Genomic DNA, 23,535 nt, shown 5'->3' on the forward strand with positions numbered 1-23,535 from the left:
TTTTAATTGGAATTTTACTTCCTATATAGAAATACTTAAAGAAAATGAAAAGTTTAACACTATTGTGTCGTCTCATTCAAGAATACAGGTCTCTCCAATGACTTAAATCCTGTATGTCCCTCAGTATAGTTTTAAATATTTCCTTATAGTGTTCTTGTATGTTACAGTTAACTTCAAATGTCTTATTCCTGAAGTTTAATATGCTAACTATACATTCTAAAAACAAGCTGCTTCCTACGTTTGGAACATTTTCCCACCACTTCTCCATTGGGCAAATTTCACTCACTCGTTAAGGCCACATTCCAATTATCACTTGCGTTGGCCCCACAGCCATCCAATCAGGATGGCCCAGGGTCCTTCCTCTGTGCTCCTGCAACGCCCTGTATGTGCCACCTTCACATCAGGTCACTGTGTGTTGTATTCTGCACACAGATCTCCCACCTTCATTGGTCTGGGGGCTCTGTGAGTAGAGGTGCGAGTACCCCTCCCCCCGCCTGGCTCACAGCAAGAACTCCGATTTCATTGAATGAATAAATGAATGAATGGATGAATGAATGCTATAATCACTGAATATGCTTCTTCATGTTTTAGTAGCATTTTTGCAATGCTAACAAAGATAATATTGATAAATGGTAGAATTTGGGATAATGTGAGGACAGGATATTTTTTCCCCTTAAACACAAGCCATGTTTAAAAATGCAGAAAATTATCTCGCATAATGGGAAATCATAATCCTCCAGAATAATTAAGGAATGAAAACCAGAAACATTATTTTCCCGGCATGTTTTTTCGCCTAATGTAAAGAGGCAGCACTGTGGTGCGTAAAACATACTCCAGCAATAACAAGACCTGGGTTTAAATCCTGATCAACCACTTATGAGCTAGATGATCTCTGGCAAGTTTCCTTACTTCTCTATGTCTCATTTTCTCTAACTGTAAAATGGGCATTATAAATATCTTCGTAATAGAATGGCTAAGATACATCTCAAACTTAAATGTCCAGAATGCTTGATTCCCCCAAGCCCCAAACCTGCTCCTTCTATACTCTTCCTCACCCCAGAAAATGACAAGCTATTCTTCCAGTTGCTAAAAAAATAAAATACAAGGACTTATCCACAATTCTTTTTTTTTCCTTCCACACTTCCAACCCATCAGCAAGTCCTGTAAGTACTTCCTTAGAAATATTTCCAGAATTCAATGACTTCTCACCTGATGTTCTACCATCTGCTCTAAGTCACCATCTTCTCTTGGCCAGTACAGTAGCCTCCTAACTGGTCTTCCCGCATCTACCCCGTCTACTCTCCATATTGTTGACCGAGCCATCCTTTTAAACAAATCATGTCACAGCTCTGCTCAAACTCTCCTAGGGTTTCCTATCTCACTCAGTCTCTCCCAAAGGAAAACTCACGTCCTCTCAGTGGCCTACAAGGACCAGTCTGACACCCCCCTCCCACAATTTAACTTCATCTCCCCCGTGTCTCTGATCCGGCCACACTGGCCTCCCTACTGGCCCGAGGACACACAAGCAGGGGAGACCTCAAGGCCTTCGGCCGCTTATCTCGCAGCCTAGAAAACCCTCTACCAGAATCCCCATGAACTCCTCCCCTCCCTCGGGTTTCTGCTCAACTGTCACTTTATCAAGGAGCCCTCCCATTATCACCCATATAAAGCAACACCCTACCTGCCCTCTCGATTCCCCACATTCTCTTTTCTACTTGCTCTTCTTTATTTTTCTTTATTTTTAAAAAATATATCTTTATTGATTTCAGAGAGAGGAAGGGAGAGGGAGAGAGAGAGAAAAACATCAATGATGAGAGAGTCATTGATCAGCTGCCTCCTGCACGCCCCCAACTGGGGATCAAGCCCACAACCTGGGCATGTGCCCTGACCGGGTACTGAACCTCAATCTCCTGGATCATAAGTCGACGCTCAACCACTGAGCCACGCCTGGCCGGGCTTTATTTTTCTTCTTAACACTTCTCACACCTGTCACACTGGATGTCTATTTGGTAAGTGGCTGTCTCATCTCAGTATCTAGAACAACTTGAGTACCTAGTAGGTGTTCGACTAATACTTACTGAATGACAGGATGAGTACATTATTTATAACTACAATTCTACAATTTATATCAAGTGTCTAACCAGAGAATAGAGTCCCCTAAAATAAATAGTAACTAAGTAACTGTTGATAAAACTAAACCATCACTGATACTCACGCTCATTAGCACCCAAATGCTTACATGAATCAAAATAAAGATTCCCTTGTTTAACAGAACAACAAAAACCTCCTTAGAATCCATTAGAGATTTCCAATCCGACCTCTCTTCTACATTTTTTGTAACATTAAAAAAGTATGGGTTCCTCCCCTCCTCCCAGACTCTGGGACTCCTCTCCTTCTGTTCATTCCCATTTGGAGCTGAAAGCCAGAAATAGCTGTTTACTTCATTGTCCTAATTTCCCCTCATTGTTGCCACTCGGTTCTCTGGTGCCTACCCCGGTGCTGATGTGTTTTTCAAATGAATTCTCAAAGTGAGAGAGAAAAGCACAACAGAAGACCTTAGACACAGTTTTAAGCAAAACATATTAGAGAATATCTTCTTTAAGGCAAACTATTTGTAAATTGGCTCTAATATAGTTACATATATACCATCCAATATTATTCTCATATGTAATAATGTTAAAGAGCTGGAGAAAGAACACAGTGTACAAAACAGAGAACTGTAATTTATTAAAATGTGAATAACAATAATTATGCATGTAGAGCTCTTCCTCTTATGAGTCTGAAAAAATTATCTAACAAAGGACCCAAATCATATGATCTCTAATCAATGAGCAAGTAATTCTGAGTGCTTGACCCATAGTTCCTGCTTTCATTTTTATTCTAATGCAGGGCTCGACAATACAAAGGATTTTATAAATACATCTGCTAAATAATGTCTTGCCCACCCAATAATCATGAAACAAAATATGGACAATTTCCCTATATTGGTAAATGCATATTAGATAATTTTCTCAATAAAATGTGCTGGGGAAAATAAATTCAAATATATTGGCAGAAAGTCATTAAGTAGGTAGTGAGTCCAAGAATAACCATAGGTTAATTGAGCTACACGTTTTAAAGCAGCTTTGATGCTGCATTAACTAGAAGAAATAGAGCCCCTTGTTTAAAAGGACTGCGGAGGGACCAAGGCTTCAACAGTTCCTTCCCACAAATGTTTTTCTCTAGATAATTCACCCCAATAGAAGGAAACTATGATGTGAATTACCAACAAAATAAAAAACAAATATTCCAAAAAATTCATTTGGGTTTAACTTGGTACTGTGTGTTATTGTTAGCCTATAACAGTAATTACACCTGAACACACCAACTTTCCAGGAGATGAAATAGCCAGCCCAGTATTTAAATTAAATTTTGATGTAGATAATATACGATGCAACAAATACTACAGGCAAGATATCCAGATATTGACCAAAATTCTACCTTTGAGACGAAGGGATGCTAGTTAGAAACTCTACTAGTTAGGAAGGCCACGGTCCCAATTTACCTGGGACAGCCCCATAAACACCTGCTATCCCGGTATCCCATCAGGTGTAGACAGAAGTACCCCATGTGGATGAGCATATATGGTGCGTGTGAAAAATACTGTATATTTAAATGTGAGTTCTTCCCAATGGTCCGAGGGCAGGCCGCTCGCTCCCCTCCTTTACATCTGTCCCCTGCTGGGAAGAGCTGTGAGGAAGGATACTGGCTCATACCTCATTCCGTCTTCCCCAGTCTCCTTTCCTCCTCACTGCCCATCTGGTACCCCCCTGACGTCACAGGCTCCCCTCCCCACACCCTGCACCTCACTCCTTCCGAAAGGAAAGCACGCTGTCAGCATCCCGCCAGCCAAAGCCTTCCTCACCCTCCCAGATCCGACGCGGGTTCCACGGCCTCTGTGAAGTGAAGCTGTCCTGTTACCTTTGGGGACAATAAGTTGACCCTCCCACACCAGATTAATCGTTCCTAGAGGATAATCTTTATCAGCTGTGTGCATCGCTGACACACACACACACTCGCACACGCCTCAGTGCGAGTTCCCCTGGGAGCGGGACTAACCGTTTTTCATCCCGTGTGCCTAGCCCCTAACAGAATGAGGCACGCTGCTGCGGTAAGCGATGCCAACTTCCAAATAAGGTCAGAGGTGCGGATGGGTTCATAGTATCAGTTATCCAAACTAGAACTTGATGAATTCTTGAAACACACACACACACACACATACAAAATGACTTGGTACTTATAGCTGTCAATATAAGAACTGGTCTAAGAATTGATTTTACTACAAATTCAAGGGCACCTATATCAAATGTATCAGAATCATCACCTACGGGAGAAGGGACTGGGGTTGGGGATGGGCACAGAAATGGATAGGGCCCTGCTGAACTCAGAACGATGACCGTGAGCCACAACCTGAGAAGTGTGATTGACTCCGCCTTCTCTGCACAAGATCTAAGAAAAGAAAAGAAAATAAATGTAATGTGGTTCACAGATACAGTGTGGGAGCAATTTAACCTTCTGAAAATCTTTCTGAACCATGACTCTCCCATATGTGAAATATTGATGCCAAAAAGTATTTCTTTCATGAAAAAAAAAAAAAATCTACTTATTGAATTGGAACCCATTTATTTTAAATGAAAAAAAAAAAAAAAAAAAAAGACTCCCAGGAAGTGTAGTGCATTGCTGTTTTGATTTTTTTGTAAACACACAAATTAACGATGTTAATAATGACTAAACTTGGCCATCAAGTATCTCTTTGCAGCTTGATAAGCGCTGGATTGCTTTGTAACTCAAAGAGAGGAAACACTGTAGCTGATACAGGCCAGAAAAATGGCCCCCATATAACAGCAAACAAGAAATGCAGGTGCATTAATCTTGACAACATCACCGTGAGAGCAACTGATAAAGGCAGAGTGATGCAACTAGTTGTGTAGCAGGCGGAGTTACAGGAAGCAGAGAGAAGACCCAGAACAAAGTCGGCCCTTTGTCATCAGCACACACATCTCCGCTGAGCTCTCCGTAAACAGGGCGGCTGAACACGGCAGCAAAAGTGGGTGCAGCTCTGATTCCCACAGTCCCTCAGCATGCCGGCCACACGAGAGAGCCACTGTCCAGCAGAGGGCTTTGCTGCGGCCACCTCTGCCTTCGGTGGATGCAGCCTGGGACTCGGCTCGGTCTGCAATGAAAACTCTGCGTGCAAAGTTAGGACATTTGAGGCCAATCGTGCCCAACCACCGCCCTCACTCCTGCAGTCTCGGTCTCGGAAAGGATGGGAAGCCCTCGTCCCTGCTCATTTCCTCTCCCCTTCATCGTTACCAAGTGTCCATGAAGGTGTTTCTAAATGTACTGGAAATTCCAACTTACTTACAAAGGCCATTTCCTTTAAATCTCAAGTATAAGGCATTTTCTCTCTGTTCTTAGTAAATCAATGATTATGATATTTACTATAATATTCAGAGGACTAATAACGGAGAGGCGGTAAGACAAAGCGGATGTGATCAGAAGTGAGACAGACCTGGGTGGAAATCAGGATCTGCCACTTCACCCGGGAAAATCACACAACCCCTCAAACCTTAGTTCCTTCATCTGTAAAATGGGGAGGTGGCAGCAGAATCCACCTGACTCAGTTGCTACGAGGATAAAATGATACAATACATGTAAAACGCCTGACATACTCAAAGCATCAGTAACTGATATTTATGATCATGGTGTGTGTTTTTATCTCCCCTGCAAGATCAGTCAGTCTTTAAACAGTTACGTGCTAATTATCAGCACGGGGTTTGGAGGGGAAACAAGACAGCTGAGTGACATGTCTTGACTCCAAGTCGTCCTGCTCGAGACCAGGCTCAAGGAGAAATATTGGGAGAACTCAGCCCCAATCCTGAATCGCTGGGTCCACCTTCATTTCACATCCTCAGATAAAGCACAGAGACCCCGTAATAGGTGGGGTCAGAGACTGTGACCCTGGGCAGGGGGTTTCCTAACGAACTTGACGCTTCCCAGGAGGCGCCAACACTCCCAGCAGTCACTTGGCTCCTATGGTGTGCAGGGTCCTGTACTAAGGATCTGGGTGGTGTAAAACTGGATCAGAAGTGAACTCTGACCACAGCGAGTTTTACAACCCATGAGAGACATTCCCCACTTGTTCCTTGTGGTACTGAGGACAGAGGGCAGGTCGGAAAGTCTCAGGCTTAGAACACTGTTCAGGGATGTTCAGCTGGTGCCAGCCAGAGGATCCCGTACACACACCCAGTCCCCTAAAATCATATCTGTTCCAGCAGGTTTTTTTTTTCTTTCTCTGACATGCACAGATTATTAGGCATCATCAGGCAGGCAGTAAGTATCTCAGGGCTCCATGTCCCAGTATCTACAAATGCAAACTATGTCATTCCACCCAAACCACTCCATTTCCAGGTACGGAACCAACCAGCCATAAACCAGATCAACAAGGACCAGTTTCCTTAAAAAGGAATTTAAACATTCTGGCTAGAAATTATTCTATTTGTTACATACCCGGGATGAACCCTGAAAAGCAGCACTTAACTATCCAGCACATGTAATTGAATTCCTAAACTCTCCCCACCAAGAAAAGCAGGGTTAACCCTTCAGAGTTTTTTTTTAAAAACCCCACAAAACTCTGCGACTCCTCCTACAAGTTTCGGGGTATCAAAAGGTATGGTACTTACTGCTTTCAAATAAGGTTTCTAAATATAATCAATATTTTCCTTCAATGCCTATGGCAAAGCGCCCGAGTCGCTTCGTGTGACTTGATCTCTTTAATATTTCACTCACAGCAGCAGCCACGAGCTATGTATGACTAGCCCGCTCCCCCCGGCATCAGGCTGGCTCCAGATGGCAAGAAACATATCCCCTGCACTCTTGCCTGAAAAGCTATTCTGATTTTTTTTTTCCCTTTCACCCAGTTTCACCTGCAAGAATTGTTTCACTCCAGAGGAAAAGGGGGGGGGGGGGGGTAATGCAAAGAGGAGTACCAGTAGGGAATTTACTTTTTTTTAATGGGGTGTAAGCACTGCAGCTTTAAATCTTACTGCATCAAGCCCTGGATTCCTGCCATAACCAAGCTGCAAAATGGTAACAAGAAAGGAAAAATGCCTCTTCCTCCCTGGGGCCAGCCCTCCAGGCCGCTCCCCGGCAGGAGCCCATCCCCCGCGCCCTCCCAGCGCCGACCCGCAGCCGGTACAGAAAAGCCTGGACCGACCTTGGCCCGCAGGCTTCGCCCACGCCCGGGGGTCAAGGTCAAGGGCGAGGGCTTCCCTGCACCTCCCCAGGCGCCCAGAGCCCGGGGGTCAGGGGGAAAGTTTGGGGCCGGGTGGGCGAGCGCGGCTCTCAGCCCCCGGCCCTCCCGCACCTGCCGCGCCCGCCCTGCGCCGCGCCCTGCACCCCGGGGCCCCGGGTGCGGGGCGGGTGCGCGGGCCGTGCCCACCCGGCCCCTACTCACCCCTCGCGGACATGGTTCAGGCGGCAGGAGCCGGAGCAGGGCGCGCACGGGAGGGACCCGGCCGGGCGCGGGGAGGAAAATACCCCCGAGACGCACACCCGCGCGCACACGCGCCCGCCCGTGGGGAGGGAGGTGGCTCGCGGCGCGGGAACGCCTCCCGCAGGACACCTGGCCGCCCGGCGACGCGGTGGCCGCGGGGACCCGCCGAGGGCGCGGCGAAGCTGACACGAGCGGCCCGCGCTGGGCGGGGCCCGCCTCCCGGCCCCCCGCCCCCGGCCGGCCCGCGGCCCCGGGCCGCTGGGGACGCGCTGGCCACTCTGCTGCGACACCAGGCGGGGCTTCTGTCCCCGAGGACCGTGAAGCCTGCAACAAGGATCTACGTCTCCCCCTCCCCCGGGATTTTAATTTAAAATAATAACTAATAATAATAGTGTTGCTGTTATTAGTGGCTTTCCAGCCTCCTGCTTTGGTCCCAGAGACAGAAAGAGCTGCTCTGTTCCTTCCCTGACAATTTAAGTGATGCCCTTGAAGGGCAGGGAAGACCACTGGGAACTGAGGGGCTTGGCCCTTAGTGGAAAGGAGGCCGTGGGCGTCCGCACGAGGGTCAAGCAGACTTCGAACCCAAGGCCCTGGAAGTCAGCTGGTGGGACGGGATGGGCTTTTCTTCCAGGGACCCTGGAGGTAAGTCCTGGGGAAAAGGGCTGACCCAGCACAGCCTCTGGAGTCAACAACTAACCTCTGTAGGCCAGCGATTCTCAACCTTTTCATCCACGGCACACTAAACTAATTACTAATATTCTGCCGCACACCAAAAAGTATATTTTTTGCCGACCTGACAAAAAAAAAAAAAGGTATAATTTTGATTCAATCACACCAGACAGCTATTGTTGTGTTGGCTGTTGTCATTTTAAATCTGACAATCTAAGGGAAAGAGGTCAGTGCCCCTGACTAAACAGTCAGGTATCACTTGCTACAAAGATTTCTGCGGCCCGCCAGTTTAAAGTCACCACTGTAGACACACTTGATTCATTGCACCATCCCTGAAGTATGAGTGCTGGGCTGGGCTAGACGGTAGGGCGAACGCTCTACGCACACCTACTTTTTCTGTTTTAACGGTAAAAACGAGAAAATACAAGAACAATCTCTGATGCCCTGGAGGTTTATCAACTAGAGCTTGATGCTAGTAAGCAACATGATAAAAGCCACCAGATGCAGAAGTGGGACTCTAAGCTTTGGGGACAGGTGTGGTGTCTTAGACCTCTAGGCCTGGTGAAGAATTCCAGCGCCAGGGACTCACCCTCGCTTCCTTCCCTGTCTTCTATTACTCTGTACACTCTCACAAGAGAGGTTTCAGTGACTGTCTGTGTAGGCACCTCCCAAATCTATTCTGATATGATGGGAACTGTCTAATAGGTCTGACAAATTGGAAATATTCAGGGTATAGGTGAACATAGTAGCTCTAGAAAACAATAATTGGTGGGTGATTGAGCATCACAGAAGAAAGCCCAATGATCATGCAGGAAAGGAAACACTAGGAAAAAGGTAAGTAATGAGAGGAGAAATTTTCAAATTCAACCACCAACTACAAAAATTAACACATTATTCGTTCGTCTTGATAATACCCCTCTTACTATCTTCTAGGTAAGAAAAATTTGACAGTTGCTTCAGTCTCAAAACAAGTCTTCCTTCCCACTATCTTCAGCCCACTATTGACCCTTCTTTCCCAAAAGATGATTACATGCCTCTCCCTACACCCAGCCTTTACCCACTCCCATCTATTCTGCCCATTGCCTTGAAAATAGTCTTTATAAAACACTTTTTATAACATGACATGACATTTTCATACTCCAAAACCTCCAGTGAATCCCCATCAGTCTCCAGATAAAGCTTCAACATTTCAAAGTGTCTTCGTCCATGCCATTAATCAGTTCAACAGAATTGTGTTGAATATAGACTATGCGCCAGGCACTCTGGTAGGTACTAGAGTTATAATGGTGAACAAGATATGCGTCGTCCATGTCTATATGGAGCTCAAGGTCTACAGAGATTTTAAGTTTTTCTACAATTTATGCTCTCCTACCTCTCCAGCATCATCTCTAGCTACTCCCCTAAGCAAATGCTCTGCTGTAGACAATACGTTCCCGTTTCACAATAATATCACAATATCCAGTCTCCTCATTCTTATTGCTCTTTTCAAATACCCTCCCCCGCCACCCAAATTAATTTATATATCACCTCATGGAATGTCTGCCAGCTACCTTAACGTACATTGATCTCTTCATTCTCTTAATTTCTGTAGCCTCTATTTTCAGAACTATTTTTCTTAATATACTGTTTTGTGTTGCTATTTAATTGTTTTTATTGTTATATTTATTTAATGTGTTTCCTGAGACTCTTCATTAATTCAGTACACTAAAGGGGGTTAAAATGGTCCCAGGTCAGTAGTATCATTTGGCTCCCAAAGGAAGCAAACAAAAATTTTATTTTGATGAAGGCATTCCCAATTTAGATTTTCAGAATGCCACAGATGATCAACCAAAAATAAGGTGATAATCAAAGATTACCAAATACACAAAGTAACAAGCCACTCTGAGTCAGAATAAATAACACTGAAGAGATATAGCTATTAAGTAATTGAGATGTTGTAATTTCCAGGTAACAAATATAAGAGAGGAAATATATAATAAAGTAATAGAAGATACACATCACAAAAATGAGCCAACAAGAGACTATCAAAAATAACCAAGTAAGTTTCAAAAAGAACCAAGTAGAAGTTCAAAATATCAACTTAAAAAAAATACTAATTTAAAAAAAATTTTTTAATGGGTATGTGAAACAGAAAATAAGTTGGAACCAAAAAAAGAATTAGTGAAATGTAAGATAAATATTAAAAAATTGGCCCGGCCGGGCGTGGCTCAGCGGTTGAGTGTCGACCTAGGCTCCAGGCGATCGGGGTTCGATTCCTGGTCAGGGCACATGCCCGGGTTGTGGGCTGCAGCTGATCAATGACTCTCTCATCATTGATGTTTCTATCTCTCTCTCCCTCTCCTTCCCTCTCTCTGAAATCAATAAAGATATATTAAAAAAAAAATTAAAACATTAATAAGAATACAGCTATAAAATATTAAGAGATGGATGGTACAAAAGAGATGTTAAGATATATGGAGAATAGGATGAGAAGATCTAATGTACAAATAATAGAATTCTTAAGGGAGGATAGGAAACAAAGAGGACCGACAACATTTGAAGAAATAACAGCTGAGGACATTTTTTACAGAAAAAAACATAAAGACAAAAGAAATACAGCCTATCTCAAGGAGGATGAATAAAAATAAATATAGACCTAGCTAGACACATTTTATTGAAATTGAACAACATTAAAGACAAAGAAATTTAAAGAGTGGTCAAAGAGAAATGACACAGCCCAGAATGAAATAACAGACTGACAGTAGACTTGTTGAATGAAACAATGAAAGCAAGAAGACAATGGAACCCTAATTAGCCTATACAGATATACTGCATTTTATTGTGCTTTACAGATACTGTGTTTTCATCAACATCAAGGCAAGATCCTCTACCAAGCAAAAAGATTTAGGACACAGAGATCACTGTCCTAGGAGTCTGAGGTAGCTGGAAGTTTGGGGACAAACTATCAAGTTGTGAGGTAGAAGAAACTATGTAGAGAAACAGCCCCTGGACTACAAGAGTCCCCCTGAGACTTTACTGAGAACTAGGCTCCACACATGTAGAGGACGAAGCTCCACAAGTGTAGGTAAAATGAACAAAAAGTTGACTGAACAATATGTATGGTTCACACAGGGCTGGGAGATATTTGCATTCTGGCTAGGCACAGTGGAGATTCAATGGTGACACTCTAAGGCATTCAGTGGAGACTCCATAGGGGTCACATCTTAGTAGAGAGGCTAAAACAATGCTGGAGTAAAAACGTATACTCCATCCACTCCAGTAAAGCTTCAAACAGGCCTTCAAGGAACCAAACAGATCTATAAGTAACTTAATTGCCTATAGAACAGAGAATAACAACTTTGAAGGAAGATAAGCCAAACCAGAATATATCATTTAGGGATAAATACTTGAATGGTAAATTTTTTTATTAAACAGAATTCTTTAAACCACACAACAACACAATTACGTAGCAGTCTCTGTTATGTCCACAGCTGGCTGGAGTGAGGACCTGACCCAGGCTGCTCATCCAGCTCTCTTTCTAGAGAATTTGGATTGGAACAGAGGATACTTATTAGTCACTGTGGGGCCTTTGGCCTGGGAAGTGAGGTGTTTTGAACTGAATATTGTCCTCCCAAATTTATGTTAATGTCTTACTCCCCAGTGTGATGGTGTTTGGCTATGGGACCTTTGGGAGATAATTCATTTAGATGAGGTTATTAGGATTGGACCTTCATCATGGAATTAGTGACCCTATAAGAAGAGACACTAGATTTCCCTCTTTCTCTTTCTCTCTCTCTCTCTTCCTTCCACTCTCTCTGAAAAGCAATAGGAAAAAAATATCCTCCAATGAGGATTTAAAAAAATACTGCCATCTATTGGCCAGAAAGAGCTCTTAGCAGAAGCCCACCATGGTACCTTGATCTCGACTTCTAGCTTCAAGAACTGCAAAATAATAATTTTTCTTGTTTAAGCCACCCAGTCTGTGTACGGTGTTTTGTTATGGTAGCCTGAGCTGACAAAAGCAGACACAACTCTGTAAATATACTAAAAGCCATTAAATTTTACAATTCAAATAGGTGAATTGTATGCTATGTGAATAAAGTTTTAAAAAGTGAACGATAAATCATCATAAACCCTGGGCTCAATTCCAGTCCCAAATGTCCTAGCTGGGAGGCCTTGGGCAAGTCATTTAACTTCCAAACTTTATGATTAAGAGCTTAGCATCTTTAAATCCTAGCTCTCTCACTTACTACACCTGTATTCTTAGGCACAGCCTTTATAAACCTCAAATTTCCTCATCCTTGAAAAGTAGTTGCTTCCTCTTTGGGATCTTTTATGGATTCAATGAGATAATGAATGTTAAATATATTATCATATGACCTAGCATATGGTAAATATTTGATAAAATTACTATTTGCTAGAATCAAAATGCACATAATAAAAATAATATCTACTTTACAAGGTTATTGTGAAGTGCAGGTACAATTATGTATATGAGAGAACTTTTTAATACAGACCAGTAAGCAAGTGGTTACTTTTACTTGGTTAATAATGGGCACATTGTGTGGATCCTATCCCTCTATATCCCCATTAGGGACCTATTTTTATTTAGGGAGCTTCTGAATGAATGTTTAAGGACACCAATCTAATTGTCCTATTCTGAAACCTGTGTTCAGTTTATCTCAATCTCCTGACTGTGCCCACACCTAAGAAATTTAAGTGGTCTCACGTTAAAAAGGCTATTAGACGTGGAGCATACTGCTGTGCTTGATATCAGTCAGTTCCTTAGGAATTATGTTTTGAATGGTTTCTATTCCACCCTTTAGTAAATAGTAAATGCTTTACTGATTTTTATGTGGGAGCCTTAACACAATGAAACTGTTAGTTTGAAGCAGGGAGTGAGAGGCTGGTCATGCAGCATGCTGGAAAAGTCACACAGCAGTTGGCAGGAACTTGGGGGAAAGTGAGAGGAAAACTGGACTGAAATTGGAGAGAAAAAGTCAAAAGACAGGAGTGAGTAATCACGTCCAGACCCAGGCGAGAATTCAAAACGTGAAAGGTGTCTAATCTAGAGATGCAGGCCCGTGGCAGGGTTTGGCAGAGCAGAACGGAGATGTTAAATATTTCATGTGTAGAAATATAGATCCGAAGGATGTTAAATATTTCAGAGGTAGGCTCATTAAAGGAAATCAGTACAAAGAATCAAGGCGGAGGTACGAACAGATTCTAGTCCCGACAGGAATCAGGCCGAAAAGTACTAGCTGTCCAAAGGCATCCACCCCAGGAACCAGTGACCTCAAAACAAAACAGAAACACAACATACTCAGGCCACCTGAGAAGGACGGATCTTTACGGAACACTGAATGGAACATTTGAGGGATGGTGAGCGGCAACTGGTTTATTCCAGTCGTCAGGGACTAAGTATGTGCTGCTGGCCGGTGTCTCCACAGTCCCAGGAGAGAGGGGAGGCATCCAAGAAATACTGGATGCTTGTTCCAAACACCACAGGTGGCCAGGATGCGCACAGTACCCGCCGGAAGTTCCCACTGCTGTTTCACTTACGACGAATCTATGGGAGTACTGAGGACACACCGTTTACGAGCCCTCGCAGTCATTGTTGAGATACCTTAAATCTCACCAAAGGAGCCTGCAGCCGACGCTGGCAATGCTGCTGATACGCTTGAGCTGCTCCATCTGTCTCTGCTCTGCGCGTGTAGCGAACTCCTATGTGACGTGAAGAAAAATGATCTGGTCTGTGTTTTGTGACAAAATTCCAGATCACTCAGATTCGATATTATGCTACAAAAATTGGAATAGAAGCTTCTAATACAAACAATATTTCTAATATACAGGCAGAGAGCTCTTGCTAATAGGGTCAGAGCGATGTCAGGTCTTGATGAGCAGATTACACTGATGCAAACCAGTGGGGAACAAAAGTGGACATCACCTGAAAGGAGACTAGGGCTCCGGCCTGCATAACCCGACACAGGTGATCTTCATGTCACACAACTGTGACGCCCCAAATTATACCATATTGAGACAGTGTGGTGTTTGATATTAATGTTGGTTGGACTGCATTTTGTTTCAGGATGACTAGATAACAGCCCGACCGTAGAAGCCTCGACTCCTGGGCTGTTTGACATGGATTTTTTTAAGTATATTTCCAGATGTCTCACAAGTGCCAAAATATGAATCAAGTAGTAATTCTTCTTGGCCTAAAGTGGAATCGCCAGTGATTTATTCTTTCCTTAATCAATAACACTAGTTGACACCCACATAACTCATACTAGGTGCCCAGTACTTCACACACATCATCTTGTTTCATCTTTATAAGCACCTTCTGAGGGAGACACTACTGTGTCCCCCATTTCCAGGGGAGGAAAGTGAAGCACAGAGAGGTTACAGAAGTGGCTGCTACAACCTGGGTAGGGGGGTCTGATTCCAGGGACCATGGCACTAACCACTGCGTGCCCCTGCACGCCTTCTTGCCTTCCTTGTCGCTTTCTCTTAAATGTTTAAGTATATAAGTAGCACATCAATAGATCCACATTGTAAAAAAAATTCCGAAACAAAATAAAAGCCTACTTTAATCCAACTTCTGCCCAAGTCCAACTTTCTTCCCCAGGGGCAATCACTGCTATTTGCTTGCAATTTCCAGGTCCTTCTTCTTTGTTTACATACCTATCTACATTGTGTTGCATGTGTAGATATACACAGAGATATAATTTTTTTACAGATTGCTGTTTTCATTTAAGAATTTGATAAAAGACCTTTCCATATTAATGCACATAGGTCTATTTTACTCTTTGCTGCGTAGTACGGAAATATTCCATCGTATGAGGCATTATCGTTTAGTTCACCATTTTTCCTTCGTTGATCATTTATGTTGTTATTTTATTTCATTGGTACAAGCAATGCTACACTGAATTTCCTTGAATGTGTCCCTTTATGTATGATTATTTGCAAAGATATGTCTAGGAAACACACTTAGAAATAAAATGGCTGGGGATGCAGGTTGTGTCGACTTTTTTAACGGCGGCTCCCAAGCTGCCCTCCAGTGAGCAGTGACTTTTATTCACAGGTTAAAAGCGCTGAGGCTGCTGAGTTTCCAGGACATCGATTCTGTGTGTAGGCACTCTCACACTCGAACACAGGAAGGGGAGCCAGGACTTCTCTCCTCACCACCTCATCTTCGGGAGGGAGGAGTTTTGGTGTAAGTTGTAGAGCAACCAAGGTCACACTGCACAGGGCAGGGTTCAGAGTTGAGAGAGGATAGTGAGCAGTTCAGGAAAATTCCTTACGGGAGATGAGGGCAAAGACCAGAGAGGATGAGGGACGAAATATTCAGCTAGAAGTAGCTGATATGCAATTGCCTGGAGGGCTGCTTGTGCACCCACCTCTCAGGACGCCAGAAGAGTCCCAATGGCAGTGGCTAGAGGTCGCTGGTGGCATCAGAACCACTTCTCATGAGACACAACCAACAAGTATTTGAATAAATGTCTTTCCTTCAATGGTTTGAAAGCCTGAATCAAGTACTAGTGTTATTTTACATGTTATTTATAATGATATTTTAAATGTTGTTTCCATATATTATTTATAATATTTTAAATTTTATTAAAATAAAATATTTCTCTCTCTCCTCCCTTATTCTCTCTGAAATCAATAAAGACACATTTTAAATATATATATATATCTATATTAGTAGTCTTATTAAACAATACAGGATAAATAAACTTGGATTTGCCAAGCAGCTCCCATGAAATTATTTGATTAGACTGCCACCTACAGGTGGCAAGAAAAGCTGCATGGCACTTTTACTATGTCTTTATCAGGCATTGTATTAAAAAAGTACAAACTGGTAGTTATAAAATGGTCACGGGGTTGTAAAGTAAAACACAGAGAAAATAGTCAATACCATTGTAATAACTATGTATGGTGCCAGGTGGGTAAACTAACCCAGTGCCAGAACTTTAACTGCCATCCCCATGTTGATGATTTTCAAATTTGTATTTCCAGTTTGGAACGCTCCATGGAACTCCAGACTTGTGGATTCAGCTGCCTTCCCAATATCCCCGTTTGGGGGGTCTAATCAACATCTCAGGCTGAAAACATCTGATTCCCCTCGGATAAGACTCTCACAGTCTCCCCCATCTCATCAAATGGCAACTCCACTCTCCTGATACACAGAACAAAAGTCCTTGGTGGCATCTTTGTCCCCTCTCCCTCCACACACTCCACACACTCCGCATCATCTATTGGCAAAAGAAGTCAGCTTACCCTTGCCAACACATCTGGATGAAGATACACGTCAGAATTCACCTGCTTCCTTAACCGTGATCCCTCCTACCTGGATTAGGGCGACCGTCCCTGTCACGGCCATGGGAACGAGCCTCTCAGGTCTCCCGTGGGCGAGCATAGCCGTCTGGGGGCCCAGCTGCTGCGCCCTGCACCCACCCTGCGCTCTCGCTGAGGCGCACTCCCCAAGGGCTGCTTCCAGCTAAGGACGCACGGCAGGGACACCGGGCAGGCCCACTCCTGGGAGATGGGGGCTTCTCTGATGGGCGACCTTGGCTCAAGGACTCCCCACTGGCCCTGCCAGGCTTTCATCGAGTGACATCGCAGTGTCACTCTTCCATGCAACCCTCCTTTCCTCTTCCTGTCCTGCACCCGGGTCAGACCTGCACTTCGGTGTGAGGACCCTCCGGGCCTCCTGTGGCGCCTTCTCCATGTCCCCTTGCAGCTGCCCCTTAATCAACCTCCCACCACATTTCATCTCAGCTTGGCTTTTCTGAGGACCCAAACTAGCAGGGTCTCCTAACTGGTGTTCCTGCCTGCACAGTGACACTCCTACACGTCCTTCACACAGAGTGGGAAGGGGTCGCGTTGAGCCTAAACCCCTCCCCTTGGCCTGTGCGGGACCTGGCCCTTGCTTCCCCACGGGATCTATCCCCTCACCTCCCCGCGGACCTCATCTCCCCTTTGCTGACCCTGCCACGGCCACACGAGTCCCCTGGCTATTTCCCGGCGCATTAGGCACCGTTTGCTGTGCCCTTGACACATGCCTCATTCAGGTCTGCCACTCTCTGTCCTCTGACCTGCCTTATTTGTCCCCCAGGCATGTAATCACCATTGACATATTCTGTGTCTATTTTGTTTATTTGCTGACTGACACTCTTCCCCCGCTGCAACACAAGAGTCGCAGTAACCGGGCTCTGCATGGTTTACTCACTCCCATACCCCCGCCCAGATAAAAGGACCCGGCACATATTAAGGACCCAATGGACGTCGAATGAATGAGGGACTGAACGCACGAGTGAGTTCTTACTGAAAATCATGTACGGGGTCATCACAATCAAAGGAATTTATAAACGAGTTTGATGAGGAACATAGAATTTTCTGAACAAGCAGAACAGCTAGAAAAATTAGTACCATCACTAATTAAGGACACGATTTAGTTCAATTATTTTTGCTGATTATACAAAACAACGCTGAGTTTTTATAAAACAAAATTCAAACTACACGTTGATCGCTAACCTATTTAATATAAAATATGAAATAGCATTTTATTTCAAGCCATACATAATTAGCTGGGTTATAATCAGTGAAGTGCTAAAATGTCCAGGGAGTGAAAATTATCTTTCTCTGACCATCAAGAGACTAAGTGATACTAGGGGATAGCTGGCAAATCTTTTTATTTCAAGAATAGTAACAAAAAAATACAAAAACATTCAAGAATCTCCCTAATGCTGGGCATATATGAAAGCAAATTAACTTACTGACTGTAATGAGGAATAACTGGAAATATACCTGAAATTTTGTGGAGTTAATAGAATTGGAGCCTCGAACACATGTGAGATTAATTTTTTAAAATATCCATGTTCTAGTGAAACCCAAACCCACTTTTCTACTTCCATCCCCCTACTTTTCTAGCTATACTCTTAAGGAAGGAAAAAATAAGGATATTGCATAATTACATTTTAAAAAGCTGAGACCCAAAAAAAGAGCACACAAAACTCTAACATAATAGTCATATGCATCCAAATGGCAGACTCTAGGGCAGGGAAATAGAAGCCACAAAGTGCCTTTTTGGTCATCCGCCCTTCTCTGAATATCACACTGAGAGACAACAGACAGAAATGCAGACACTAGATCCTGCCACTGATTCACTGCACAGGAAGGTCAGAGTCACTGAAGTATTTAAATGATTTAACTAATCCTGGGTACTCTATGACATTCTTGTCAAGCAGTTAAAAGAATTCAAGTAGAAATTACATTCCTGGTTTTGTCACTAAGCTATTGCACAAAATTGAATCAGTCATCTCTATCCTTCCAGAAATTGTGGGAAAAAGATATAAGCATAGTTTAGAAATGCGTATGCATTACTACATGGTAAGGGCAAAGTAAACATTTACCTTACTGAATGAGCTTCTGCATTCCATGAGGAAGAAAGGCCCAGTTTTCATTTTGCCTATGAAAAAACAGAATTTTTAGATAGTGACCAACACCTCCTGAATCAATGTGTGTCCGGTACAAAAGAAATCCAAAATACACCAGAATACAATGTGACATTATGTTGAGTAAGGAGCCCTCTGTTCTCATTGGAAGTCAGCCACTAACTAGCTTTGTGACTCTGAGTAAGTTACGAAAACTCCCAGTATCACTTATGTATTGCTCCTTAACAAATTACCTCAAACGTAGTGGCTTAAAACAAATATGTATGATCTCCCAATTTCTATAGGTTAGGGACTGGAGAGTGGCTTAGCTGGTTCTGGCTCAGCGACTCCCATGAGGTCGCAATCAAAATGTCAGCTAGAGCTGCGGTCATCTTAAGGCTCGACTGGGGCTGGAGGATCTGCTGCTAAGCTCACTCAGATGGCTGCTGGCAAGAGGCTTCAGTTTCTCACCATGTGGGCCTCTCCATGGGGTTGCTCACGGTTTGGTAGCTGGCTTCCTCCATAGTGAGCGATCCAAGAGTGAGACAGGACAGGAGCTGCAATATCCTTGACAACCTAATTTCAGGAGCAACATGACCTCTGCTGCATTCCACTGCTCATGTAAACTAACCCCGGTGCACTGGGGGAGAGGACTACACAGGGGTGTGAATATCAAGGGGCGGGGATCATTGGGGAACATGCTGGAGCCTGCCTACCTCAGTTTCCTCATCTATAGAGTGAGGTCTTTCAACTAGCTGATCTTAAGGTTTGGTGACCTCCTCTCTCCCCAGGACAGACCTTGCAACCTGTTTTTTATCCAGTGAAGTGAAATGCAACCACTCGGTCATATGGCCCAGGGGCAGAGCAACTTATACTTCGGCCTGGACCTGATATAATACCTTGTATTGTTTTGGGGCCCCACTCAGACCTGGCAGCTTTTTGGGCCACTTGGGAAATGGGTCAGAGTAACATGCAAAAATTAGGTATATTTTACCTCCTAATTCCAAAGAGGCCTACTAGGTATTGTACCTCTTTCTTTGTAGTAGCAGGGGGACAGATGGCAGCTCGTCCTTCACACGGAAGGGATATCTTGACATGCCCCAGGCCACTGAACCCCAAGAAGTGTAACCAAAGTGGCAAGCACCAAAAATGGTTTCTTGCCTCTAGCTTCTCCTCCTGCCAAACAAACTGTGGGCCTACCAGTGACAACCGCATATTTTTTAGCCAAGAGGTTTTACAAGGTTTGTCACGAGGGCCCCTGTTCTTCCTCCAAAAACCCTAACTTCCTGCTCCACACAGGCAACCTTTGTCCGCACTTTGAGTGGGCTCTTTTATTACTTCCTTTCTTTAAATAATATGCGTGCTACTTCTTGATATCTCTGTTTTAAACAGTATCTAATGTTTCCCCGCTACAGAGGATTTAGCTTTCTCTCTCTCTCTCTCATCCCCCCACCCCCATCTCCACCACAGATCCATCCTCTCTCATCTCCCCAACAGAGCATTATCACAATTTTAATTAGATCAGTGTTTACATTATTACGGTCATGTCAACACTGGTTACATTTGAGCCACACATCCTATGATTACTTGTTCCTGCACAGTATTTTATTTTCCTTGGTGTTCATAATGATCTCGGTTTTTCTTCTTTGCTTAGGTTACTCTGTATTTATCACTAATCCAACATCAAACCCTACTCCTCTATTGTAAATCTGCTCAGACTCATGGATATTCCATCTATCAGCCTCATGTTCTTGAGGAAATCTCTTCTGACCTGCTCCTCTCTGGGCTGGTTCTTTGCCATCGCAGCTTGACGCACAGTTGTCATCCTGGGGTTCTGCTTCACCATCACGCTAGAAATTTCTTTCGTCTCCCTCTTATGGTGGGCTCCGTTACCTAGTTCCTTCATCTTTTTTTGTTTTTGGTTTTTTCCTTTGGCCTACTCCTGAGTTTGGGTGGAGCACACCTTCTGATGGCTTCCTGAGAAAGAGTGCAAGGCAGAAAAATTCTCCACACCCTGCACATCTGAAATGAGTTCTTCCACCCTCCCACTTAATGGACGGTTCCGAGTACAGAATTCTACATTGAAGTTATTTTACATCAGAATTTTGAAGGCATTGCCCCAGTGCCTTCTCGCGTCCGCTGCTGTTGTTGAAAAGTGTAATGTCCTTATGATTCTTGATTCTTTGTATAAACTTGTTTCCCTTTCTTTTTCCTCCCTCATTACAAGTTTTACAGGATCTTTCTTTGAACCCAGTGTTCTGAAATTTCACCGTAAGGGCCACCAGTGTGAGTCTGTTCTCATTCATTGTCTTGGTATTTAATGAACTCCCTCAATTTGGATACTCATGTCTTTCCGATCTATAAAATTATATTGAATTATTAGTTCAGTGATTTCCTCTTTCTGTTCTCTCCAGTTATTCAGATGTTGGATCTACTGGACTGGCCCTCTAATTTTCATCCCTATAGCATTTTTGCTCTAGTTTTGGGGAAATTTTTTTCAAGTTTATTTTCCATCGCTTTTATGTTGTTTTTAAATTTCTCTAATCACATTCTTGACTTCTAAATGCTCTCTAAAGGGTGCTTTTAAAAAATAACATTTATGTTTCACTGATGCAGTATCTTCTTTCAGCTCCCAGGGAATATTAATGGCAGTGTGCTTTTGTTTTGTTTTGTTTTTGTTGTTGTTTAAGTTTTCTTCCCCACCTCTCCCTATCTGTTCAATGTAAGCAACTCTGTTTCTTCCAAGTTTCCTTTTTGTTCTGTTTGTTTTTTGTTGTTTTTTTTTTCTTCTTTTGGTCTCTATAATTAATGTTACAAGCTTTCTTCAAACTGTTGATGACCCCAGGCTGTCTGATCCTATTTCAAAGAGAACATGACAAAAGGGTTTGAAGCTCTGGGCATGTGGACCGAGCTGGTCAGCTGAGGGCCGCGCTGCAGAGTTGCCTGGGTCCCCTCGGCAGGATCCTCAGGCCCACTCGTTTGGTCTCTCAGCTTCTCCAGGGAGGACTCTTGTCTTCTACCTGGAGAGATCAGCCTGATGCGGATATTCTGAGCCAAGGGGAGGAAGAGGGCTGGGGGCATGTATCTCAATATTTACAAGGCCTATTGTCACTCACTCCTCTTCTTCCCCCCAATCTGGCACTCATCTCACACCAGGGTGGGACAGGGGCAGTTTAGCCAACAACCTTGTGGAGCGGGGAAGGGTATCCAATTCTAAACAAACTTCCACGTCATTCTGCTATTTCTGGTCCCACTATTATTTCCACTTCCAGGGCCTAAAGCCACCACTTCCTGAGCCATTCAGAGGTTCTGTGAATGTATTAATATACCACTCTGGTTCTTGGTTTTCTTAGGATTCAGTTTTTTTTTTTTTTGTTTTTTTTTAGGTCAGCCACATCACTTACCCCCTGTACAGAAACTTTCCAACTCTCAAAATTTTGTTGCCATCATTCCCTCTCTTAATTTATGTGTCTTTTGGGGTTTATACCTTGAAAAATCCCCTTAATGGCATTTGGGGAGGGGATATTGCTAAATTCAACCCACATATTTAACCAGAAGTCTGCCAAACTTTGAAAGTAGGTATCATCTAACTCCATTTCCTCTGTCCATCTCTTTTTTCAACTCCATCCCAATTGAATTTCAGTTTTATGGATTTTTTTCTGTCTTCCCTGATTAAACTTCATCCAGAGAAGAAGTTAACCCTGAGGCGTAATGAATGATGGAGTTCAATGGGTTGGTTTTGGAGGCCAAGGGAAGCCTCTGCTACGCTTTCTGAAATCACACTTTGTTGAGGTAGGTTCAACTCCACCCATGCATAAGGCAGGTGATAACCTTGGTGCCACGACAGGCATCCTGGGACGAGACTAGGAGATAACACTATCTACTCAGCTACAATTCTAGCCCAACTTGCATGTCTTGGAATCTAGATATCAGGTAGATGAATCATCATCCTAAATATTGCTATTAATCTAGAGTAAAACATATATTGTATTGTGTTTATAATAACTATAGAAAGACAGGTATCATCAAATGGAAATGACTCTAGGTAAACCCATCTTACACACACCTCCCCATACAATTAGTGGCTGTGAGGCATCATGAAAATGCGGAGTGCCACACAAATGCAGGACAAAAGGTCAGGAATAATTACGGTTAATAACATCACTGGCCATCTTAAACTGTGTGAATAATAACAATGATAGCCATTATGGACTTGGACGGCTGGCGAAGCAGACATAGCCAAAATTTGGTTAGGAGCCCATTTCAGTTTTTGGCAAAGAACAGAAAACTAAGGTCAAATCTACCTGCGAGGCAAGGATACAAGCGACATAAACAGAGGAGAGGAGACAGCAAGACTAGTTAAGGTCTCCGCCTTATGCACACTTGCTAGAGCGTGGAGCTGAGGCCACTGGTGGCTGCTAAGACTCCCAAGTGTAGGAAGCCTGCTGCCCCAGGGGCAAGTTTTTCCAAAACACCACAAGGGGCTCTGGCCCAGCGAGTGGAGTTTAATAGTAATCCTTGCTACAAGCGAGGTAAAAAAAAATAAAAAAAATAAAGTCTCCTTCTTAAATCTTGATTTCTGACCCCCCTTTGGTTAAATACTGCTATTGCTAACAATAATAATAATAATAATGCTAATACCAGATGCCTAGGCATTGTTTACTATGGACTGGGCACGGTTCAAGTGTTTTACATAGATTCTTAAAGTCCCGCCCGGCCTCCTGCTATGCTCCCCAATGTCAGAGCCGAGGAAACTGAAGCCCGCGGGGGTCAGTTAAACGGCCCGTCCCCGCGAGCAGGGGCTGGGGTCGCACCCGCGCGCTGGCTTCCCTTCCTCGGCACCACAACAATACCTATGCCCGCCCCTGGTCCTGCAAAACGTACCCCACCCTCCCCGTCGAGAACTGAATGGTCCTTTTC

The 23,535-nt window shown here is 43.7% G+C and overlaps 1 protein-coding gene, 1 long non-coding RNA gene and 1 other non-coding gene across 4 annotated transcripts in view; 1 reads left to right on the plus strand and 2 right to left on the minus strand.

Moving 5' to 3' along the window:
• Window positions 1–7,631, minus strand: part of ABLIM1 (actin binding LIM protein 1) — a 208,949-nt gene extending 201,318 nt beyond the window's left edge. The window contains exon 1 of the mRNA XM_087823971.1: window positions 7,496–7,631. Coding sequence (XP_087680097.1) covers window positions 7,496–7,508 — 13 coding nt within the window. The 5' untranslated portion in view covers window positions 7,509–7,631. The remainder of the gene's footprint in view (window positions 1–7,495) is intronic.
• A 2,892-nt stretch (window positions 7,632–10,523) lies between these two features.
• Window positions 10,524–23,535, minus strand: part of LOC107536462 (uncharacterized) — an 81,854-nt gene continuing 68,842 nt past the window's right edge. For both annotated transcript variants that reach the window (XR_001603139.2, XR_015715621.1), the window contains exons 4-5: window positions 18,595–18,650; window positions 10,524–13,906 (exon numbers count right to left, since the gene is read on the minus strand). This is a non-coding gene — a long non-coding RNA (uncharacterized LOC107536462). The remainder of the gene's footprint in view (window positions 13,907–18,594; window positions 18,651–23,535) is intronic.
• Window positions 22,990–23,144, plus strand: LOC148091572 (small nucleolar RNA SNORA62/SNORA6 family). The gene has a single exon (XR_015715661.1). It is a non-coding gene; the product is annotated as a small nucleolar RNA SNORA62/SNORA6 family (small nucleolar RNA).

This window comes from Miniopterus natalensis, chromosome 14, assembly GCF_054644295.1.
Source record: "Miniopterus natalensis isolate mMinNat1 chromosome 14, mMinNat1.hap1, whole genome shotgun sequence".
NCBI classification, from domain to species: Eukaryota; Metazoa; Chordata; class Mammalia; order Chiroptera; family Miniopteridae; genus Miniopterus; species Miniopterus natalensis.